Genomic DNA, 19984 nt, shown 5'->3' with positions numbered 1-19984 from the left:
AATAAATAATAAAAATTAAATATAAAATTCTTAACCCTGTAAATTAAATAAAACAGTATTTGGAATAAACTGCTAACAAACGAAGTGTAACAGATTAAAAAAAGAAAAAAAAACACACACACACACGCATGCACAAGGCAGAACCAAAAAATTGTTTTGCAACTAAGATATAAAGAAAGGCGTTAGTTTTTTAAACTAATTTACTTTTCTATAAAATCACCCCTTAATAGAATACACTTGGGTCAACCTGTTCAGAAGACTATTTATGCATTTGTAAAAAAATGTTTCTTCCTGGTCTCCAAACCACTGTTGTTTAGCAGCTTTCATGGACTCCAAGTCCTGATATCTTCTTTCTTTAAGCTTTTTTTCAAGTTGGAAAATGGGAAATAATAACTAGGTGTTAGATCTGGACTGTAGAGAGGGTGGTAATCAATCATCAATATATCCTTAGAATCCCATAAAACTGTGGCTATCACTTTTCTAACTGATTTCTGAGCTTCCTCGGTGATGGAGATCCCTTATGCCGCTATTGCATGGACTCCATTAGTAAAGCCATTTTTAACACACACTTTTATAAGCTTCGGTTGTATCTATGTATGTAACGGATTCCTTGAGCATAATTTTCACCAATTTCCAGAAGTCTGATTAATTTGAAACTTTGCTTACATATCAAGGACTGATGACAATGCAATAATTTGATCATAGTTTTCCATTATCCTTATAAGGACCGCCAGGATTAATAAATTCTTTTATAGATCCTCTGTAGTGGAGTAAAAAAGATATAATAAGTTTTTAGCATGGTATGTATCGTTCAGAACACTCTGCAGGATGAGGACCAGGATTTTTTTGAACAGGTTTTACAATAGTAAAGTGTTTCCTTTCTTCCTCCTGGCACCTTTCTATTGCTACAAACAGCACAGTCTTTAGTTTTTTTTGTTGGATGAGCTGCAAGAAAGTGAGGTTGTTTGTTTAGCCTTTCTTCTTTTTCTACTGATGAAGGACGACCCCGCTTCAAACTCATAGGGTTACGGACATGGCCTACAAGTTCAGTGATAAGGATTTCTCTGAAATTCCTGTGTTGAATTGTTTTTTCTCCATGGTTTTGTTTATTCGTGTTGAACAAGAGAAAGCTATTTACTATTCCCACTTCCAACATCCAGAAAAATAGCTTTCTCCACTACTTCAGAGATTTACGGGGAAATTTCTAGGAAGCAATATAGTGGTCTGTTTGGTCCAAGCCACCCATATATTTGTTATACTGACAGATAACTGTTGGCTTTTGTATGTTTATTTGATTATCCTTGCCTTAATTAAGTAATTCAGCAATAACTTCTGAATCAGAAAGAAAAGAGGTACTTGGTAACGACATATCGAGTCACTAATGCGAACGCGTCTGAAAATTGGTTAGGAAACGTGACTACAATGACAAAGCAAAATAAATCAGCAGCCGACCAATCGTAGTTCAGCTGTCATTTATTAGTTCCTGAGAATGCCGTGCGATCGCAGCACCAATCGGAAACATCGTAGGCCGCCTAAAAATAAAGAAAAGCTGACGTCACTGCAATGTCGGATGGCGTCCGACATACGAGCGGAACGGCAAAATAGCAATGTCGGACGACGTCCGACATACGAGCGGAAAGGGTTAAGCTTTTTTTCAAGTTGGAAAATGGGAAATAATAACTAGGTGTTAGATCTGGACTGTAGAGAGGGTGGTAATCAATCATCAATATATCCTTAGAATCCCATAAAACTGTGGCTATCACTTTTCTAACTGATTTCTGAGCTTCCTCGGTGATGGAGATCCCTTATGCCGCTATTGCATGGACTCCATTAGTAAAGCCATTTTTAACACACTTTTATAAGCTTCGGTTGTATCTATGTATGTAACGGATTCCTTGAGCATAATTTTCACCAATTTCCAGAAGTCTGATTAATTTGAAACTTTGCTTACATATCAAGGACTGATGACAATGCAATAATTTGATCATAGTTTTCCATTATCCTTATAAGGACCACCAGGATTAATAAATTCTTTTATAGATCCTCTGTAGTGGAGTAAAAAAGATAGAGCTAGCGCGCGATCTGCGCTAACCCAGCATTCAAGTCTCCATTCGTCTCGGTATTCTCGGATGTGCTTGACTCTCTTAATATAGTAATATTATAGTAGTCATCCAGTCTCTGCCATTTCCAGTGGTTTCCTTGACAAACAGATCTCTAAGTACACGATTCATGCATGTTCTTTGTTTAGTATACATTACATAATACTAATTTGAGTTGTTGCTTTACAGAAACATACATAGTATTTTTATCAGACAAAACCTTTAGTGTTTTTTAACTAATTCCATTTCAACAATATTCCAAATTTTTCTTGCATTTTCAATTTTATTTACTATAAAATAAAGTTGAACAAATACAGTTTAGTTATTTTACACATTACCGAAGATGTAAAGCTAATAAATTAAATAATAAATGTACCAAAATATTCAAGTCTGAACTACAATAACCTTTAGTTTTATTATGTATGTGTATGTTTTTTCTGATATATATATCAGAAAATACATATATATATATATATATATATATATATATATATCGTATATATGTATTTTCAGAATATAGCAATTATATGATAAAAATATAAAATGATTTACGATATGAAAAATTCAACTTAGTTAAGGGTGTAACATTTTATAATAGTATATCTCAAATAAGTAATAGCTTTAATACAGCTCAGTAAGAATGATAAATGATATATACTCGTACTAGCCAACATTACGTTTATTAAATACTTCACATACCTAACCCTCAAGTCCGGCAAAGGTGTTTCAAACAGCCACATTTCCTTGGTAGCTTAGATGCCAGCCTTCGATTTTTACGACAATAATTAATCTAAAGAGAACTGCGAAGCTCAGTCTCCTGGGATCAGAGCCGACATCTTAAGTGCAAGCTCGAGGAGTCATATTGAGGCGATGCAGGTTGCTATTTCCCCGTTGGTAGCTATTAATAGGACAGAACCTTTAATGGGGCACCGATGACAGAAACGCACCAAGCGGGCAAAACCTGTCCGACCCGACATCCTTGATCTAGGCTCGCGATTGTTTGCTGCTGGACAAGCCTATGTAGCACTTAGTCGTGTAAGATCTTTAGACGGTATTCGGATTGAAGAACTTGATTGCTCTAAGTTAACAGGAAATACCCCATGCAATAGTGAAGCTTTAAATAAAGTTATGAGATTGCGGAATGATTCGTAAGAAATACCACATTTCCACAAGAAACTAATTGATACATCGAACTAAAAAATGAAAAATAAATAATAGTTTAAAAACTAAAAAAAACACGCTTTTATAGCTAACCAAACTAAAAAATATAAAATAATTTTTAATTACAAAGAGTTTATATTATGGCAGTAGAAGGCAAAACAATCATTCATAGTCAATCACCTCAAAATAAAATTATAATAAAATTTAAGTTATTAACAGAATAAATAAATTCAGAGTAAAAAGTGTGGGGTGCATTTTACTACATTTCATAAGTCTCCTCTCAAAGATAATTAATGATAGAATGATTGTAATATTTAATATATCAAGCACCCCACACTTTTTACTCTGAATTAATTGATTCTGTCCTCGTATATATTTCCCCCTAAACAGTCAAGTATCAACTTCACATGTGTTTTCAGTTGCATTTTCATATGAAATGGAAATTAAATCTTTTTTCATGAGAAGATTGTATGCAAATGGGACTTATGCTTGTGACTTAAATTCAATAGCTTAAGATAATTTAAATTACGTTTAAGTTACATGTAATACAATATCCATGTATGAGTAGAAAATATTTGTACCAAATTTTAGCACTATTTATTTAATTAGCAATGTAGTTGTTTAGTTAAACCTTTGAATGTATTACACATTTCCCAGTCATGTACATAATGTGCTGAGCTAGCAAAAAATTTGTTTTGTTACTTATTAAAATGATTACAATATCACTTAATTATATGAGCTGACTGTACTGGTGACCACCTTGCAGAACTTTTCGCCCTGTAAGAACTGTGGACGAATATATCCAATGGAGGAGGATACTGAACTCATAAACACCTGTTTTCTGATGGAGAAGAATTCGATTTAAGTTCAGACAGTTCTGATGTTGACATTTTTTGAACATTGTGTGGGAATGGATGTTGTGGAATCTAATTTTTTTTAGTAAATACAAAGAAAAAAACAAACTGATTCACAGGTGTCAATGGGGGTGGTAGAGGCTGAAAATCAGCAAAGTGTTGAGCACAGACTAGAGGAGGACTGATAGCTGGGCTTCCATTCCAGCCCTGGATATTACATCAGCAATTCGAGGCCATGACGTTTCTTTGACAAAATTAACATTTTGGACATCCCGACTTCATATTTGAGAGAGAAACACATTTTACAGTCGCTCACTGTCCTACTTCCTGCAGCAAACGTGTAACATAAGAATCTCTTATAGTTCTACGACACAAAATAAAGCCATAAGTAAAAGTGAGGTTTCATATTGTTCTTATAAGGTAACAATCAAGGATGTCTCACTAGAGCACTACTTAGTCATTACTTCTATAGCTTTTTTTCTATAATAGAAAACAATTTACAAGAATTCTATATCATTTAACAAATGATATATTATTTAAAAAATAATAATTCCCCTTTGAAATTGGTTAACTTTAGAGTTTACCAAAAATGAATGTTGGGACCTTTGTTATTTTATTGTAACTCAAAGGATTATCCAAAGGTATATCAAGCCAAAATATAAAGATATGTTGTTTAAACATTGAATATATTTGAGATTGATATACAATATTCACATAATTTATTAAAACATGTTTTAAGTATCAAATAGGCATATAATAATTATATGCTGGCTACTATACAGGAGATATGATTGTGTGGCATAGAGCAACAGACAGGACTGTGGCAAGACAAAATAACCCGACTCTTTTTAGGGCCCATCTCGCAAAATACAAGTCCTTAAAAAATCTTTAGATAAAAAATTTAATTTGGATCATCTGAAACTTTTTCACTTACAAAATGTTTCTGATTAAAAGAAATATAACAAACCCTCGCAGTGTAATTTGTTTAATGTTTGAAATTGGGTTCCTAAAAAAGGTTTGTAATGTTTTATTTTTCAAGCAAAACAGTAAAATAAAATGTATGTAAGTCATTGTTACCTGGAGTAGAATATTAATGACAGTTCTACAGAATTTGAATATTTTACCACAACTCTAAAAGTATTAAGTTATAAAACATGACACTTTAAAACTTGTCTGTTTCGGCGGTCCATTTCTTGTCTACTCCCACAACCTAACAGAGAAACTGGCCTCACTTTGGTCAATACACAAGTTAAGGCATTGCCTGTTCTATGGTACTGTGTGTCACAGTGTATGGTTTTCTAACCTGGAGTTCTTTTTTTCTTTTTTCTTACTCGATGTTAATACTAATTAATAATTTAAAATTCTGTGAATTAGGTTTAAATACTTAAAATATAGAACACAGGTGATTTTATTTGTACATATATGTACAGTTCATGAATAAAAATTATTTTAATTGAATTGAATCAAGATGTGTTGTGTTTTTGTGAAATTGTCACCTTTAAATTATTGCACATGATTCATGTAGAAAGAAATTCAGTCCTCACCTTAAACAATCCATTCTCCTCCAGACTGATGGACAGTCGGGTGCAGCTCTCCAGGAGGTTGTTCTCTGGTATCATCCCCAGGGATGTCCCCATCGCTTCGTCCAATGACTCAGGAACATGAATCAGGGCTGGTGTAGACTGACTCTCCTCTTGGTGTGACATTGCTGCACAATTTATTACTTGGTACAGGATACAACCTTTGCTAAAAACCATTTAAAAAAACAGGTCGAAGGACCACCATATCTAAATCGAATGAAATAAAGTGGTCTGTTATTCAGGGATCATTAGGATCATATTTCTAATATGTTATATTAATACAAAGTCGTTAATCTTTAATGCGGTACTGTTTTATGTTTATAGCTGATGATATGAACATAATAATACTGTACACCAAAATGCGCTATAGAAAAGATTAAAAACATATGAGTAAAATGCATTATCTAAAGCATATTAAGTAAAACATATAATTTTTCATACTACAAAAGTTAAAACAATATGTTATTAGTTAAACGTTCTGCTTAGTTCAAAATGGCATTAATTTTAACTTTGCAGGGTTATATTCATATTAACCCATTAGCCACTCAATATTCTTGCGCCCAACCTCCTTGTATAAATCCAAGTAAATATTAAAAAAATACAAGGGTTCAGTAAAACTCTCACAAAACATTCACTTTCATTGCTATTTGGTTGACTGAGCCATTGTTTCTTAGCTAATGAAACAGGCTATAATATACTATAATTTATAAGCACTAACTACTAATTTTTTTAGTACAAAACACAATTATAATCTATGATGTTTGGTGTAATTTTATAGGAAATTTAATTCTTTAACCCTACATCGGGCGCTAAACGGAGTTTTCCTCCGTGTATTTTTTATTATTAAAAATAGTACTATTTTTCTGATGTTGGCAGTCGTTTCCCGCAGTGTACTTCACGAGCATCTTTCGAGGAATCGAAACAATAGCCTCCCGCTTATCTTTGTCATAAGGTAACAGTGTGAGGTTTACTTCCGTGCGAGACTGGACGATTCCTCAGTGAGCGCCCGATGGTGTGTTTGTAGTTCTTGGACGAAATCTCCGTGAACGCCTTATTGTGTGACCTGTGATGGTTTCTTTTTAAGTTTTACAATATATTTTATTTGAATTTTGTGAAATGGAGAATGAAGACGAGAGACTTCAGTACAGTACCAGGGTGCTAGGAAAAATTTCAGTACTCTTTATGGAGTGAACATTGTCGTTATAAGAACCAGAAGGAAAATGTTTTGAAACTTTATGTAGTGTGTAAAAAAAATTTTAGTAAAGAATAAATTTTGATTTCAGAGTAATAATTGACATTACAATTGTTATTATCTCAAAAATTGAAGTAAGTTGTTTTTGTAAGAAGTTAAAAACTAAGTTAATTTCCATTTATTATTACAGTACGTTAAACATTTTTACAATTAATTGCATTATTCCTTAAAATTAATCACGTTGTTATTTATTATACAATAACATTTTTTAAGATTTTGAATTTCTTATTTGGAAAATTCATTACATAAGAGAGTAATTTTTATAGAATTTCTAAAAATGAATATATTACATTGTAATTAAATCAGTATGAATATTTAAACAAATAAAAACAGTTTAAACGACTATCATATCCATTATTCGCTAACCTGGAGGAAACCTCCGTGAGCGCCTGATGGTGTTTCTAATTTTAAGCGCCTGATGGAGGGTTAAGTGGAAAATTGTATTTCATTGATTTATCTTAACTTTTTCAAGATTTTACGTAGATTTTTGTAAAATGCGACATTTGTGTTCTTACACAAATCCAAGCAAACAAGAAAAAGCATAAGGGTAAAGTTTTATACCTTGATTCACATTCTTTTTCTGGGGTTAATACATATTTATATGTATAGTATATGATCTTAGCTGATCACACCTTCAGTTTTATGTTGACTAACTGGCTGAAACATCTGTTTACATCTAAATTTGATCAAATTTTAAGTAAACAGTGCTTGATCAGTAGTGCAATGCAGATAGTGAATAAAAAGTTAATATCAAAATTTTACTCCAGATCGCGCCAGTGACGAATTTAAATCATCTAATGCATTTTAAATATTATTTAAACACTGTTATGTAACCAACCTTAATGAACAAAGTTATGAATGTTTTCACATAAGTTACTTTAAACTGGTGGGCTTCCTTGACATTGTGATATGGCATTTTAACAGTAGCTTTTGGAAAAACAGAGAAATGAACACTAAAATACCTCTACGATTCATCATTTCCCTGGCTACAGTCCAAAAAACAAGTGTAACACAAACTTTAATAACGATTATTTTGGAATGTTGCATAACCTTAATAAGGATTTCCCCTTATACCGAAAGTACATAGGAAGTAGATATTACTTCCCCTTGGCCGTAATAGTTCCTACGTATGTGTATATTTTCTTCATCTGGCAACAACCAAACAACCATGTCCCTGGAAATATTTTAAATTGAAAAAAGATTACAGAAGCCGATAGTAGAGGATTCTGATTCTGATTTTGACCAAAGTAGATTTCCGAGAACTGCATAATCGAATGTATCTAGAATTTGATCGAGGAAATATTGCAAGCTGAAATGTGACATAGAAAGTGAATTTAAACAATCTGAAGTAGGCACTTTTTAACCGAAGTAGGCTTCTCGGTCCTACGTAAGTATATATTTTTTCTTTATCAGGACAAAACAAACTCTACTATGGTACTGTAAAAATCTTAGACCTGAATTATGTGATAAAGGCTAGAAATAAGACGATTTTTGACCGAAATAGGTTTCTAAGACCTGTGCATTTGTATTTTATTGATCAGAATAATAATGCAGGCTCAGTTGTGACATTGCAAATATAATGAATTATTTTTAACCAGAAATGCTCTTCCACGTGAAAAACATGATATATTAATTAAATTAAACTCTGATAATATTTACTGTGAACTTAAATAATATCTACTTGATGTATGCCTACTTACGTTTTAAAATTTTCATAGAACTCCATCATTTTACATCATAAGTGCTTTTACTAAATAATATAAGGACTTCAGTTCTAAAGATTGCGTGCGAAGCCGCGGGTTACAGCTAGTTTTATATGAAAATGAAATATTTAATTCAATACAAAAATTAAATTTAGCTGAATGGAAAAAATTCAAAATCTAAATAAGTTTGTGACCCTGACCTGTAACTTAGAACCAGTAACAAACTTCAAAGCTCAAACTTTGATTGTATGGAATGCTCAGATGTTAAATGTTACATTTCACTTTACGCTTCCAAACTCACCAAAACTGCAGAAAAAAAATAATTAAGAGCTACTTTTTCAAATATTTAAAAACAATTTGTATGAGTTTCAGAACAATATTTACTCTATGAAAAAATGTGTAAAAACCAAACTAATGTATTATGCAGAATGCTATAATTGTTGTTTGAGCAGTTCTAATTTGTGATCACAGATGTTATTCAGTATAACTTGATAGCCAAATGAAGAGATGAATACACGGTATCTACTGTACTAGAACTGAGTATAACGCATTCATTGAAGTATGGGCACAGCTAAAGCTATATGTTTATAACAATGTTGAATCATGCTGCTGCTACCCAATACTTTTACTATTTTTAGTGATAGCAAAAAAATTTACAATAGCCTTTAAAAATATTTTAAGTTTCCACCCTTGTAAACAAATCCCAACTATCTAAAGTTAGTTTTTAATGCTGCTACATGATTTTAAACACTGATAAACAATTATTTATCAACGTTTAGAGCTATAAATGTTAATACTGGTTAGGGTATTAGACTTTGAGATTAAACCGGAGACAGTCATCACTACGATTAGAGCCAACAACTCTTTGCTCCCAACAGTGAAAAGGTGACTTTGAACAGACAGGAGATTAAATGTTTGCAGGGACAAGATTGCTCAACATTCACCCATCAATGGAGAAGCCATGATTGTTATTACTTGACATTAATTAATGATATTCGTTACATAAGGTCGGGGCAAAATTAAATATAGATTCCAGTCCTGCCTGTGACCTAAGCATTTTTATTAGTGCCACCTCCTTCACGCTGTAGTAATTCTTCCCTTTTAAATAAAATCATCACACACTCCAGTGTTCCATGGGACAGAGAGAATAACACCTAAACTCAACTCTATTATTAACCAAATAGACAAGTCTCTATTATTATTGTACACAAATAGCCCGGCCTCTACATATGGACTGAGCCAACTGTGTATCAGAATAAAACACACGGGAACCCATTTCAAGCCACGATTTAAATGAAAAATGTTTTTATTATAAAGGTGAAGTTAGGACTTAGGACTGAAGTTAGGTTAAGTGGAAACCCTCTCTTCCACTTAACCTCTATAACACGATTTTGTTATAACAATAAAGAGGTTTGATATTTTCTCAGAGCACACCAATCTGTAAACATTATACTTTAATGTACAATAATAAATATATTTAGCTATAAGCATACGATTGTATTTTCATTTCTCCTGCTTCATTGTACCACTATGCCATTTATAAGCAAATAAAGATTAACATACTGAAAGATGGAAAATTTAAACTGATAACATGAAAGAAAACTCACTCTCCAAATTGAACTTCAACCCCCATCTCTCGCACTCGTACTGAAGCCACGTTTTCTCTGTTTCAAGAGACACTTGACCTAAAAGTGACCATGTTAACAAATTAGGTTAGGATAGGATTGGGGAAGTTACAACACACACCTAGTTAAGATATACAACTAACAAACATGAAATTGTGTACAATTTTTGTATCAGTTTCCAGACATCAAGGTTATATTACACAGGCTTGGTAAAAAAAAGGAAAAAGCGTCTTTATTATAAAAAGAAAGTTTCTTTAAAATTTTGAAATCATTTTACACAATTGTTTATTTTACATTTTGTAAAAATAATTTTTTACACTATTTAAGGTTAGCTTGTCTGGAAAGTGTCTACTGTTATAAGAGTGTACCAAAAGTCCCAGAATGGTTAATATAATTTGTATAAAACCATAAGTATTTAATAGAATGGTCTTTGTTAACCAGTTAGTATACATGTTTTATCATGTAAGATATTAACTAACAGTAATGACACCAACACAAGTCTCTTGTTACTGCTACAAGATATAACATCTTTCCCCTAAACGGAAACACAGTACTCCATTTGAATTGAATTCAAATTAACATAAATTATACACATAAGCTGTTAGATTCTATGGGTGGATTGGCCAATTCATGTGTGTACCAAATTGTCTGCAACAATCAAAAGTGATATTTAAAAAAGAAAAGATTATTAGTTTTGTTGTTATTACTACTAACACATATTTTGAGATAAATTTTATAAATTAGGGTTTTTTGATTGGCCATATTTCCGGATTTGGACTAATGGGGGCTCTATTGACCTTACATATATTAACTCATCATTTAAATAACTTAGAATAAAATATTACATACTCTGACTTGAATGTAACCCATTCAAAATCAAATTTTTATGAAATCATTTGAAATTTCAAAACATTGCAAAGATTACCTATACAAAATTATTGAAATTCCCTCCCACTTCATACTACCATTTATGAAATACTGACCAATATGAGACTTATAGAACACTTGGATGTCATATCTCATAATTTACTCGAGTTGTTACACATGAAATGTTATTTACAATGAGTATAATATCCAAATAGGACATTTTTATAGGAAAAAATAATGCAACTCAGTAAAAATCATATTTTAGTAAAAACCAGTAAAATACGGTACTGTGTCCCCCAACAGTATTAGTGGAGATGTGTCTTGATGAACATCTTTTGTTAAAATACACCCGGACACAAACAATAAAAGTTTTGTATCAAGTTTAGATAGCAACATGAAATTTTAAAACGTCAACAAAAAGGTCTGAAATACTTCACTACTTACGCCCAACATTATCAGGAGGGAATCTGAAGCTAAATATCCATTCATCTTCGACCTTGAGAATTCTCCCTGTGATCCTTGCGTAGAACTCATAATTTGGCCGCCCGAATAAATTACATGTGCCAAAGTTATCTATGAGAAATTTCATTATCCTTGTTGCAACCTAAAACCATACAAAATTGTATTTAATTATAATAAATCAATATTTAAAATGAACCATTTAAAATTATACTACATTAAGTTTCTATGCTGTTCACTTTATTTACTATGATCTTGGAACAAAATTACAAAGAAAGATCAAACCTATTGTTTAAAATTGTAAATAGTTATATTATTATAATAATATACAAATATACAGGATAAATCTATAACACTATAAAAATTTCAACTTTTTTATCTCTTTGTTAAATTTATCCGGAAGTAGAGATTTTAATTAATATAAATAAAAAATAAATGAATATAGGGTTATATACAGCAACATAAAAGTATTATATTCCAAAAAACAATAATAGGACCATACAAATACATACTTTAGCATCAGTAATTAAAATAAAACATTATTTAATATGTACAACATTACTTTTAAATGTGACTGTATCTTGCCTTCATTGTTTTATTAATGGTAAAAAAAATCAAATCAGGTGATATTTATTAGAGTATTTTAAGTTTTCTACAGTATTTACATATTATACCTCTTTTTATAAAATAAGAAAGTAATAAGGAGTGTTAGAGAAATCTAAAAAGTATTAAAATGATAAAAGACCTTCAGGTATATGAAAAAGAATACAAAAAACTAAATTAAAAACCATTTAGAAAGTTAGTTTATCTTGTTCCTAGAAAAAAACCATGAATGTTCAAAACTTTGAATTTTATATTTGCTTTGAAATATAAACAACCCTCTCCAAACTATAACTGAAGAAATTTGATTAGTAACTTTGTAATCAATAGACATAATTTTTTGTTTAAAGTTTGCTATTGATGATGGAAGCTTTGAAAGGATAATAGAATTTTGGAAATTTGCTATCGCTACATGTTACAAAATTTACACCCATGTGTTGTGTGAATGGAACATGTCCGAAATACTATTATCCTTTTTAATACCTATAAATAAAAACTTAAACTATACCTTAAAGGTAGATTAATTTCTTTGAATTAAAAGGCGTTTTCATTCTCCTAAAACCTATAAAAGTTTTAATCATCAGTGATTTTTATTTAAACAGTATAAACCCTACTGGTTAGTGGCTTTAGATTAAGCTTTTATTTCTCTTCCTCTTAAAGGGTTACAAAATAGGCCTTTCTATTAAAAAAATTAAGTTGTTCCCCAGACATCCATTTCGTAAAAGAAAAACTTTCTAAAAACAGATTGAACTAAACATAAATTTTTCTAATGAAGATCATCTAAAGCTTGTTGTTTTATTTACAAAAATCTAACAGTTAAGATACAGAATTCATCTTTTTCGTATTGTTACAGTTCATAACTAAGGAATGGACGTTCTCTGAATAGTTTCTTCACTAGTACAGGTAACAGCGATAACAACTATTGCCTTCCAAACACAGATTTTAATGTACTTTGTTTAGTTAAAATAATGTAAAACACATCCTTCTTCTGAAAATTAAGCAAACCAATCCACAGAACACATACAGTACTTTTAAGTATAAAAAAGAAAATTTGGGGCACCCCTTAATATTACCATAAACCAGAGCATGAAATTATTATCGTACTGGTAATCAATATTTTGAAGTAATGCGACTGACTTTAAATTAAATATTATTAGGCACATTCAATGATTGGAGAGACAAACTGGTTTAATGAAACAACTGTGTAATACACACTTTATAGAAATGGTTGTGATTCACACAGATTTCACAATACACTTTTATCATTCTAGAATAGATATTTCCAGATTCAGCAAGTAAAACTAGCAAATAGAAGTGATTTAGCCATTGTTAAATTTACTTTTGAAGTTATAAATGCAATTAAATAATCAGGTACGTGATCAAGGCTTATTATAGTGATACCAACTTTAAGCCCTAAAAGTGCCACACTTATCACCAATGTGTCACTAATAATTGAATTCTCTCATACTTTTGTATATTTGACTTATTACTCTCTTTTATTTGGGACGTGATAAATAGTGTTAACTGTAAACAAACAAATTAGGATTGCAGCATACATTGCTCCAATATCATATGTCCTCATTGGGTTTTAAGTAAGTCTACACTGACATCCTTTTAAGCTCATACTTCGTATTAGTCTGTAATTAATTGCCTTAACCACAGAACAAATATTTCTTTTTACATTGTTATTATGCTTGAGTCAAACCTAAAAACAAAGGCTTTGATACTTTATCAATATTCTGAACTTTTAAATGAAATTTACTTGTTCATCGCACATGTATGAGATCTGCCTACAAAGAAGTTCAGCTACAGATAAAATATCTGCAAAATGTCATACCAGTGGTGTAACAACGGTGGTATGAATGGGATAGAACCCTCCTCCCAAGAACCTCATAAAAATTTATACAACAGCAAATTGCCTTGTTTGGATTATGAATGAAATGAAAAATACCTTTATTAAAGAGGCGGAGTTAGGGCTATCAAGCCCTCTCTACCGCAATCTAAACAGCAGTTAAATATTTTACTATGAGTTAGGCTTCTTAAATGTATTAAAATTTAGAACCCCCCGGTGTTCTTCCGCCAAATCCATCACTCCCAAACATAATTCCTAGTTACGCCACTGTTACACAAATGGGATTTACAAAGAAATTCATTTTCAATTGCTTTAATAAATTATTATCATTTCTTAGTTCAAAGATTCTTTCAGATAAAAACATTTAACTTCATTTTGCTTACAGAGAATGGAAACCTTATTATTAATAGGGTTGACAACTAGACTAAAGGATCAAGCAAGTCGAACAAATGACAAATTCCTGGAGACCAGCTGACATAGATGACATAAATAATACAATAATGAATAGTCTTAATGACACGTAATGTAACGTAAGGTTTTGTGTTAATCCCCTAGCATACATACAGGTATATGTCAATGTTTGTCAGACTAGGGTTATCCTCGAGTGTGATCCTTTATATATATGCAGCTGAAAGATCTGAGTGAAAAATACAAATTATTGGACATTTCCCATTTGAAAAATAGAATTTAAAACATGCATAGTAATTAAATTCAAGAGATAACTCAAATTGTGTCCACTTTTTGATTTTCAGGTAATTTTTTTAGTTGAAAGATTTCTAGTTTGTTCTTTACAGATTGTTTTCACTCAAATTAAACTTGAATGTGATGACTTTATAAATACATACAAAATAATTTTGGAATATTAATTCAAACCTTTAATACCTTTCTAGGAAAAAATCAGATAAATTTGAGAAAATAAAAAGTACAATATTCATCCTTTATAGTTGATGTGGGTACCACATTATAAAAAATTTGTCAAAAAATTAAAAAATAAATATTCAAGATTTCTAATTAAATTTTAAAATATAAATTGTTAAAAAAAATTATTATTAAAAAATGTCAGGACCCTAAAATTAAATATTGTGGTCAAAAATATTTTTAAATTGTAACATTTTAGAACACACTTAAATTGGATATCATATTAAAACAAAGGTATTTTCTTGTAGGATGTAAAAATGCTTGAAGTTTTAGAAAAGTTAAAAGTATCAGAGTCTAAAACTTAATGGAATATTAAAAATAACACATTTGTGTATTTTTAAACATTTATGTCTGTGAACAAATTTTAAACATCTAAAATGCAGCCAGATAACATTCAGAGAGTATTAGAAAACCATTGTTGCATGACCCACCAGTTGGGCACAACACACATTTCTAAGAGACAGCATGAACCATCTGTGGGTCACTCCATTCATTTAAAAATAGGCCCTTGACCCACCAGTGGAACATGTTGTCGTGAACCTGTTAAAGCAGTTACCCAACAAAAAGCAATGTATTTATACTTTATATTGTGATAGCTTTGTGATGGTTACACTAAATAATTGAATGTCTCAATTGCTTGTATATGAAAGCAATATAATGGAAATCACATAATATTGCTGCTTAGAACACCTCATACACTTCCCATTATATGTTAGAAAGTAAAAATGTTAAAAAATGCTATGCAGTGCAGTCCATATAAACAGGTTTTTGTTTTTTTCACACAAAAAGTAAAATTTTAGAATATTATTTTTGGGAAGGAGTAATAAGACTAAACTCTCTTTACGAATAAATATAAAATAGAGACTTGTAATGTACAGCACATACTTGAAATCGCTGTCTTTTTTATATAGAGGAATGAATAGAAATTCATTTTTATGTACACCCTCTTAACACTAAAACCAAAGACTTTTGAAGTTAAAAATACAAGATACGTACAACAATATCCTGAAAATGATACAAATACATAGAGTAGAAAAATACAAACTACCCAATGTAATACAACACCAACATCAATTCACAACAAAAAAGCACAAGTTTAGCGTATATGAAAGGCAAAATATAAAAAGACAAAGCAAACATATAAGCAGTCTACACAGTATATACAAGTGCTTTACTTACATGTACTTCAGCCTAATAGCCAAGCAGGCACACAAACAGAAGTTATGTACAATCAAGTAAACACTCTGATACCATTACATATAAAAGGAGCAAGAGGTACTCAACTCATTCCGCAAACAAACTGCAGCATAATATATTGAATCAATTAAGAATCAATTAAATAGCAAAAGAGTACAATGTTGATCTTTTCAGAAAATTAAGTAATGTAGTCATCCCTTATTTTGTTTGTTTTGGATCACTTTACAAAGTTTTAAAAAACAAACTAAACCAACAATTCAATTAACTTTTCAATAATTACTTTAGTTGTGTACACCTAATACACTAATTTCCTCACCCTAGAACTATTTACACAATGAGTGAGCATCTCTCTAATGTTTGAAAAGTTCTAAATAATTAATGGAATTAGCAGATAAAATTACATGTTTATTAATTCTCTTGAAGAAAGAAGAGGTTACTTAAATTGTTTACTTAAACTGCAAAACACATTTTACAGTAAAGTAATCACAAATATATATAGTGTCTCAAAATTGAATTAAAATAGTTTTTACCTCTCTAGAAGGTTTCTATTACAGGACCTTGTTTTTAACTTTGATCTTTTTATTGGTTCATAATACTTGAAAACAAATTTCTGCCAAATCATAAAATATTTTCTGTCAAAATTACAAAATTTACAAGGCTTGAATACCTTGAAATAAAGATTTCAATAGATCTTAATAATCATGTCCTTTACTGCCGGAATATAAATAAGTGATCTTGATTAATCACAAAGAACAGAACGTACTAATGCGCCGCAGTCAACATATGTATTTGTCTATCGTGTTGTCTTTGTTAAGGCATAATAATTCGTATCGTGGTTGTAAATTTAATCCTGTATACATAATGATCCAACATAATTCATGGAAAATATTAGCACTTTAACCTTTGACGAATTTTGAAAACCCAGCAAGTCCATTGCTTTCTGCTTTGAATGCGTTTAGATGTACTCGATATGATTTGTGACAATTGATTGAAACAAGTACATTTTCTAAGTAATTTTTAGTTTTAATCATTTGAATGACATCCTATGTTGTACAGAATCAAATAAATAAGAAATAAATTTTTAGCAATGAAATGATACTGGACTAAAATTAATATATTTAATTGGCCGTTACAAGTCAACTGACCGATTATTGAATTGTGTCAGTCATATTTACGTAATCTTTGCATTTATTTTAGTTTGTTCTGAAATCCTTTCAAGGTATTACAATTATAATAATTATGTGGTGATTACATATTTAGATGTGCAGAGTTTTGGGCACGTAAGTAAAGAACCATGACTAAATAGTGTTAAGCCAACACAGGCATTCGTCTTACGTTTGTTTATCATTTATTTGAAATACGCTAAACATTATTATTTCAAGTTGTGCTACAGTTATGGTTGGAACAAGTTAAAAGATTTTGATTTTATATTAGTGACAATGAAATTGACAGGCTTATAGACAGTAACAATTCAGAAGATACTGACAATAGTGCCATATTTCTAATAAGGCCAGTGGACTAGGCCCGCAACTCTGATCTTAACCAACCTCTGATTGTCAGAGCTAAAACAGTACAGCAAGTAGCAGGGCCTACACGCAACAAAGTAAAGTGTGCAGGGGTGGTGTAAGTGACTTGTATCTATACTCTGTTCATTATAAAATGAAGATATGATCTATGTAACAGCTGCCTTAGAGGTTCGGTAGTATTACCAAATACTCAAACTCAGTACACTGTACTACCATTATCTCATCATCTAAATGAGACAGTACAGAGATCCTGCCCAGCTCAATCTACAAGTTAGCTATCTAGTAATTATTTATCAATGGTTTTAAGTTTGCTCTGCTGTAATTTATTGAATGTTGCGCATGGCATATATGTCTGTCACTACAACTGTTCTTGTTGTAGCTAAATGTGATCTGACTTAATTTTTTAATTTAAATACTTTAACCAAACAAGTATTAATAGGACCGACCCAAAAATTGAAATCCACAACATCAATAACTTATAAAAATATGTTACCAAAATAGAAAAATGTTAAGAGAATATATTTGTTATATGGAAACATAGATTTTACAAAATAACATTATTAGAGCTTATTTTCAGGATTATTATGAACCAGCGATCTTGAAGATGAAACCGGATCCACCCTTATGAATTTAAAATCTTCCTACTTGGCCATATTCCAGATCTTTTTTGAAGTAAAATATACAAGCGTAATTTCCATAATTTTTGATATGGGAACACTATTTAGTAATTCTATATAGTATTAGTTTCAATTTGATGTTAAACCTCTTTAAAAGAAAAAAAACAATACAAGTGGTGACTAGCCGTTAGCACCAGATCACATGCAATAGGAGCCACTTTTATATTAACAAGCTTTTTGATACACTGTCTAATTGAATAAAGCAGTGCAATATTAAATTTAAAAACTAAAAATCTTATTGTAATTTTGGTATATGACACTGTGTTGAATCGTTAAGTTCAGTTACAATCAATAAAAATGTTTGAAACCTCTTAGAGATTGTACAGACAATTTACCAACTAGTCCTACCATTTAGTAGATTTTGGATGATTTCAGCCAAATGACAGCAAGAAGGTTCTGTTTCATCAGAAAAGTTAATACTGATTTAAAATCATGTCAATCTAGTTTCAACTTAAGCAATCAAATAATATGACTCTCCTCTGCGCCTATTTGCATGCAGTTGTTATAGGAATTAGCTGCCTACCCAAGGCCCACATTGACTTAGCAACAACATCGTAATGAAACAGAGCTCAAGCCACAAGAAGCCAAGTGCTAGTCGAATCTGTGATTTACACTTTTATCTGTCAAATAACACTAATATTTATACCACAATAAACATTAAAAAGTTGAGTAATCAAATCAATAGCAATTTGACCAATATTCACAATAAAAACATTAAAAACCTCATATTTAGTTTAGTATTTATAGAGCAAAATCAAGAGTATACAATTCTTATCTTTCAAGATTATTATTATTAGATCAAAGTATATTTTTAAACCTTTTCTTCTTTTTAATCGACAATTACACAATGAATTTTACACACAAAACCATTCACAACTATAACAACACTATAACTAAACGACACATAGTCCAACCCACTAATTCTCTATTGACTAAAACATTTATACACCTTTACCTGGAAGGTTATTACACTGATTTATAAAACTAAAACATGTTACATCACAAAAGGTAGAAAAGTATTTGATATAAACTTAGGAGCAACCCTTGCTAAACTGCCAACAAACGTTTTCATTGTACAGGTTACTTGCTGTGGCGGATCCAGAAGTGAAGGTTTAGGGAAGGAGGACCTAACACTACATTAAAATATTTAGAATACTCAGGGTTTGGAGTCCTCCTTTAGATATTAAAAAATAAGGAACTTCGAAAACTAATTAGTACAATAATCATAACGAAATACAACAAAATCTAAATACATAGGCTTGTGAAGTTTTCAATAAAATTCCAAGAAAAAATGGACATAAATATACTTCGAATTTATGTTATATATTTTGTATTATTTAATTATGATAAGACTAATTTTGTGATTTTGTTATAAATAATGATATATTAAAGCAGTTAAATCAAATAAGCTGCTTATAATATTATTGTCTTATAATATTAATTTGCACAATGAAATGAAATTAAAAATCTTATACACAATGTTCCCTCTAGTTCAGTTTTTTGTAGTTTGACCTAATTTTTATAATTCTTCCCTCAAAATGAACGCAGGGTCTTCGATTTTTGCCTATGCAGTGCTTATACATTTCATTAACATCTGCTAATAAGTGTTATCTC

General features: G+C 30.8%; 1 protein-coding gene across 5 annotated transcripts in view; it reads right to left on the bottom strand.

Annotated features, from left to right (window-relative positions):
- LOC124362338 (rho GTPase-activating protein 20) overlaps window positions 1-19984 on the bottom strand; it is a 62948-nt gene that overhangs the window by 15410 nt on the left and 27554 nt on the right. For 4 of the 5 annotated variants that reach the window (XM_046816757.1, XM_046816760.1, XM_046816761.1 and 1 more), the window contains 3 exons: window positions 11586-11745; window positions 10257-10334; window positions 5659-5822 (listed from right to left, as the gene is read on the bottom strand). In XM_046816757.1, the coding sequence (XP_046672713.1) occupies window positions 5659-5822; window positions 10257-10334; window positions 11586-11745 (402 nt within the window). The remainder of the gene's footprint in view (window positions 1-5658; window positions 5823-10256; window positions 10335-11585; window positions 11746-19984) is intronic. The other variant, XM_046816759.1, reaches the window with a different exon arrangement.

This window comes from Homalodisca vitripennis, chromosome 5, assembly GCF_021130785.1.
Source record: "Homalodisca vitripennis isolate AUS2020 chromosome 5, UT_GWSS_2.1, whole genome shotgun sequence".
In the NCBI taxonomy this organism is placed as follows: Eukaryota; Metazoa; Arthropoda; class Insecta; order Hemiptera; family Cicadellidae; genus Homalodisca; species Homalodisca vitripennis.
Note: the sequence above shows the minus strand (reverse complement) of the source record. Positions and strands in the feature narration are given on the sequence as shown.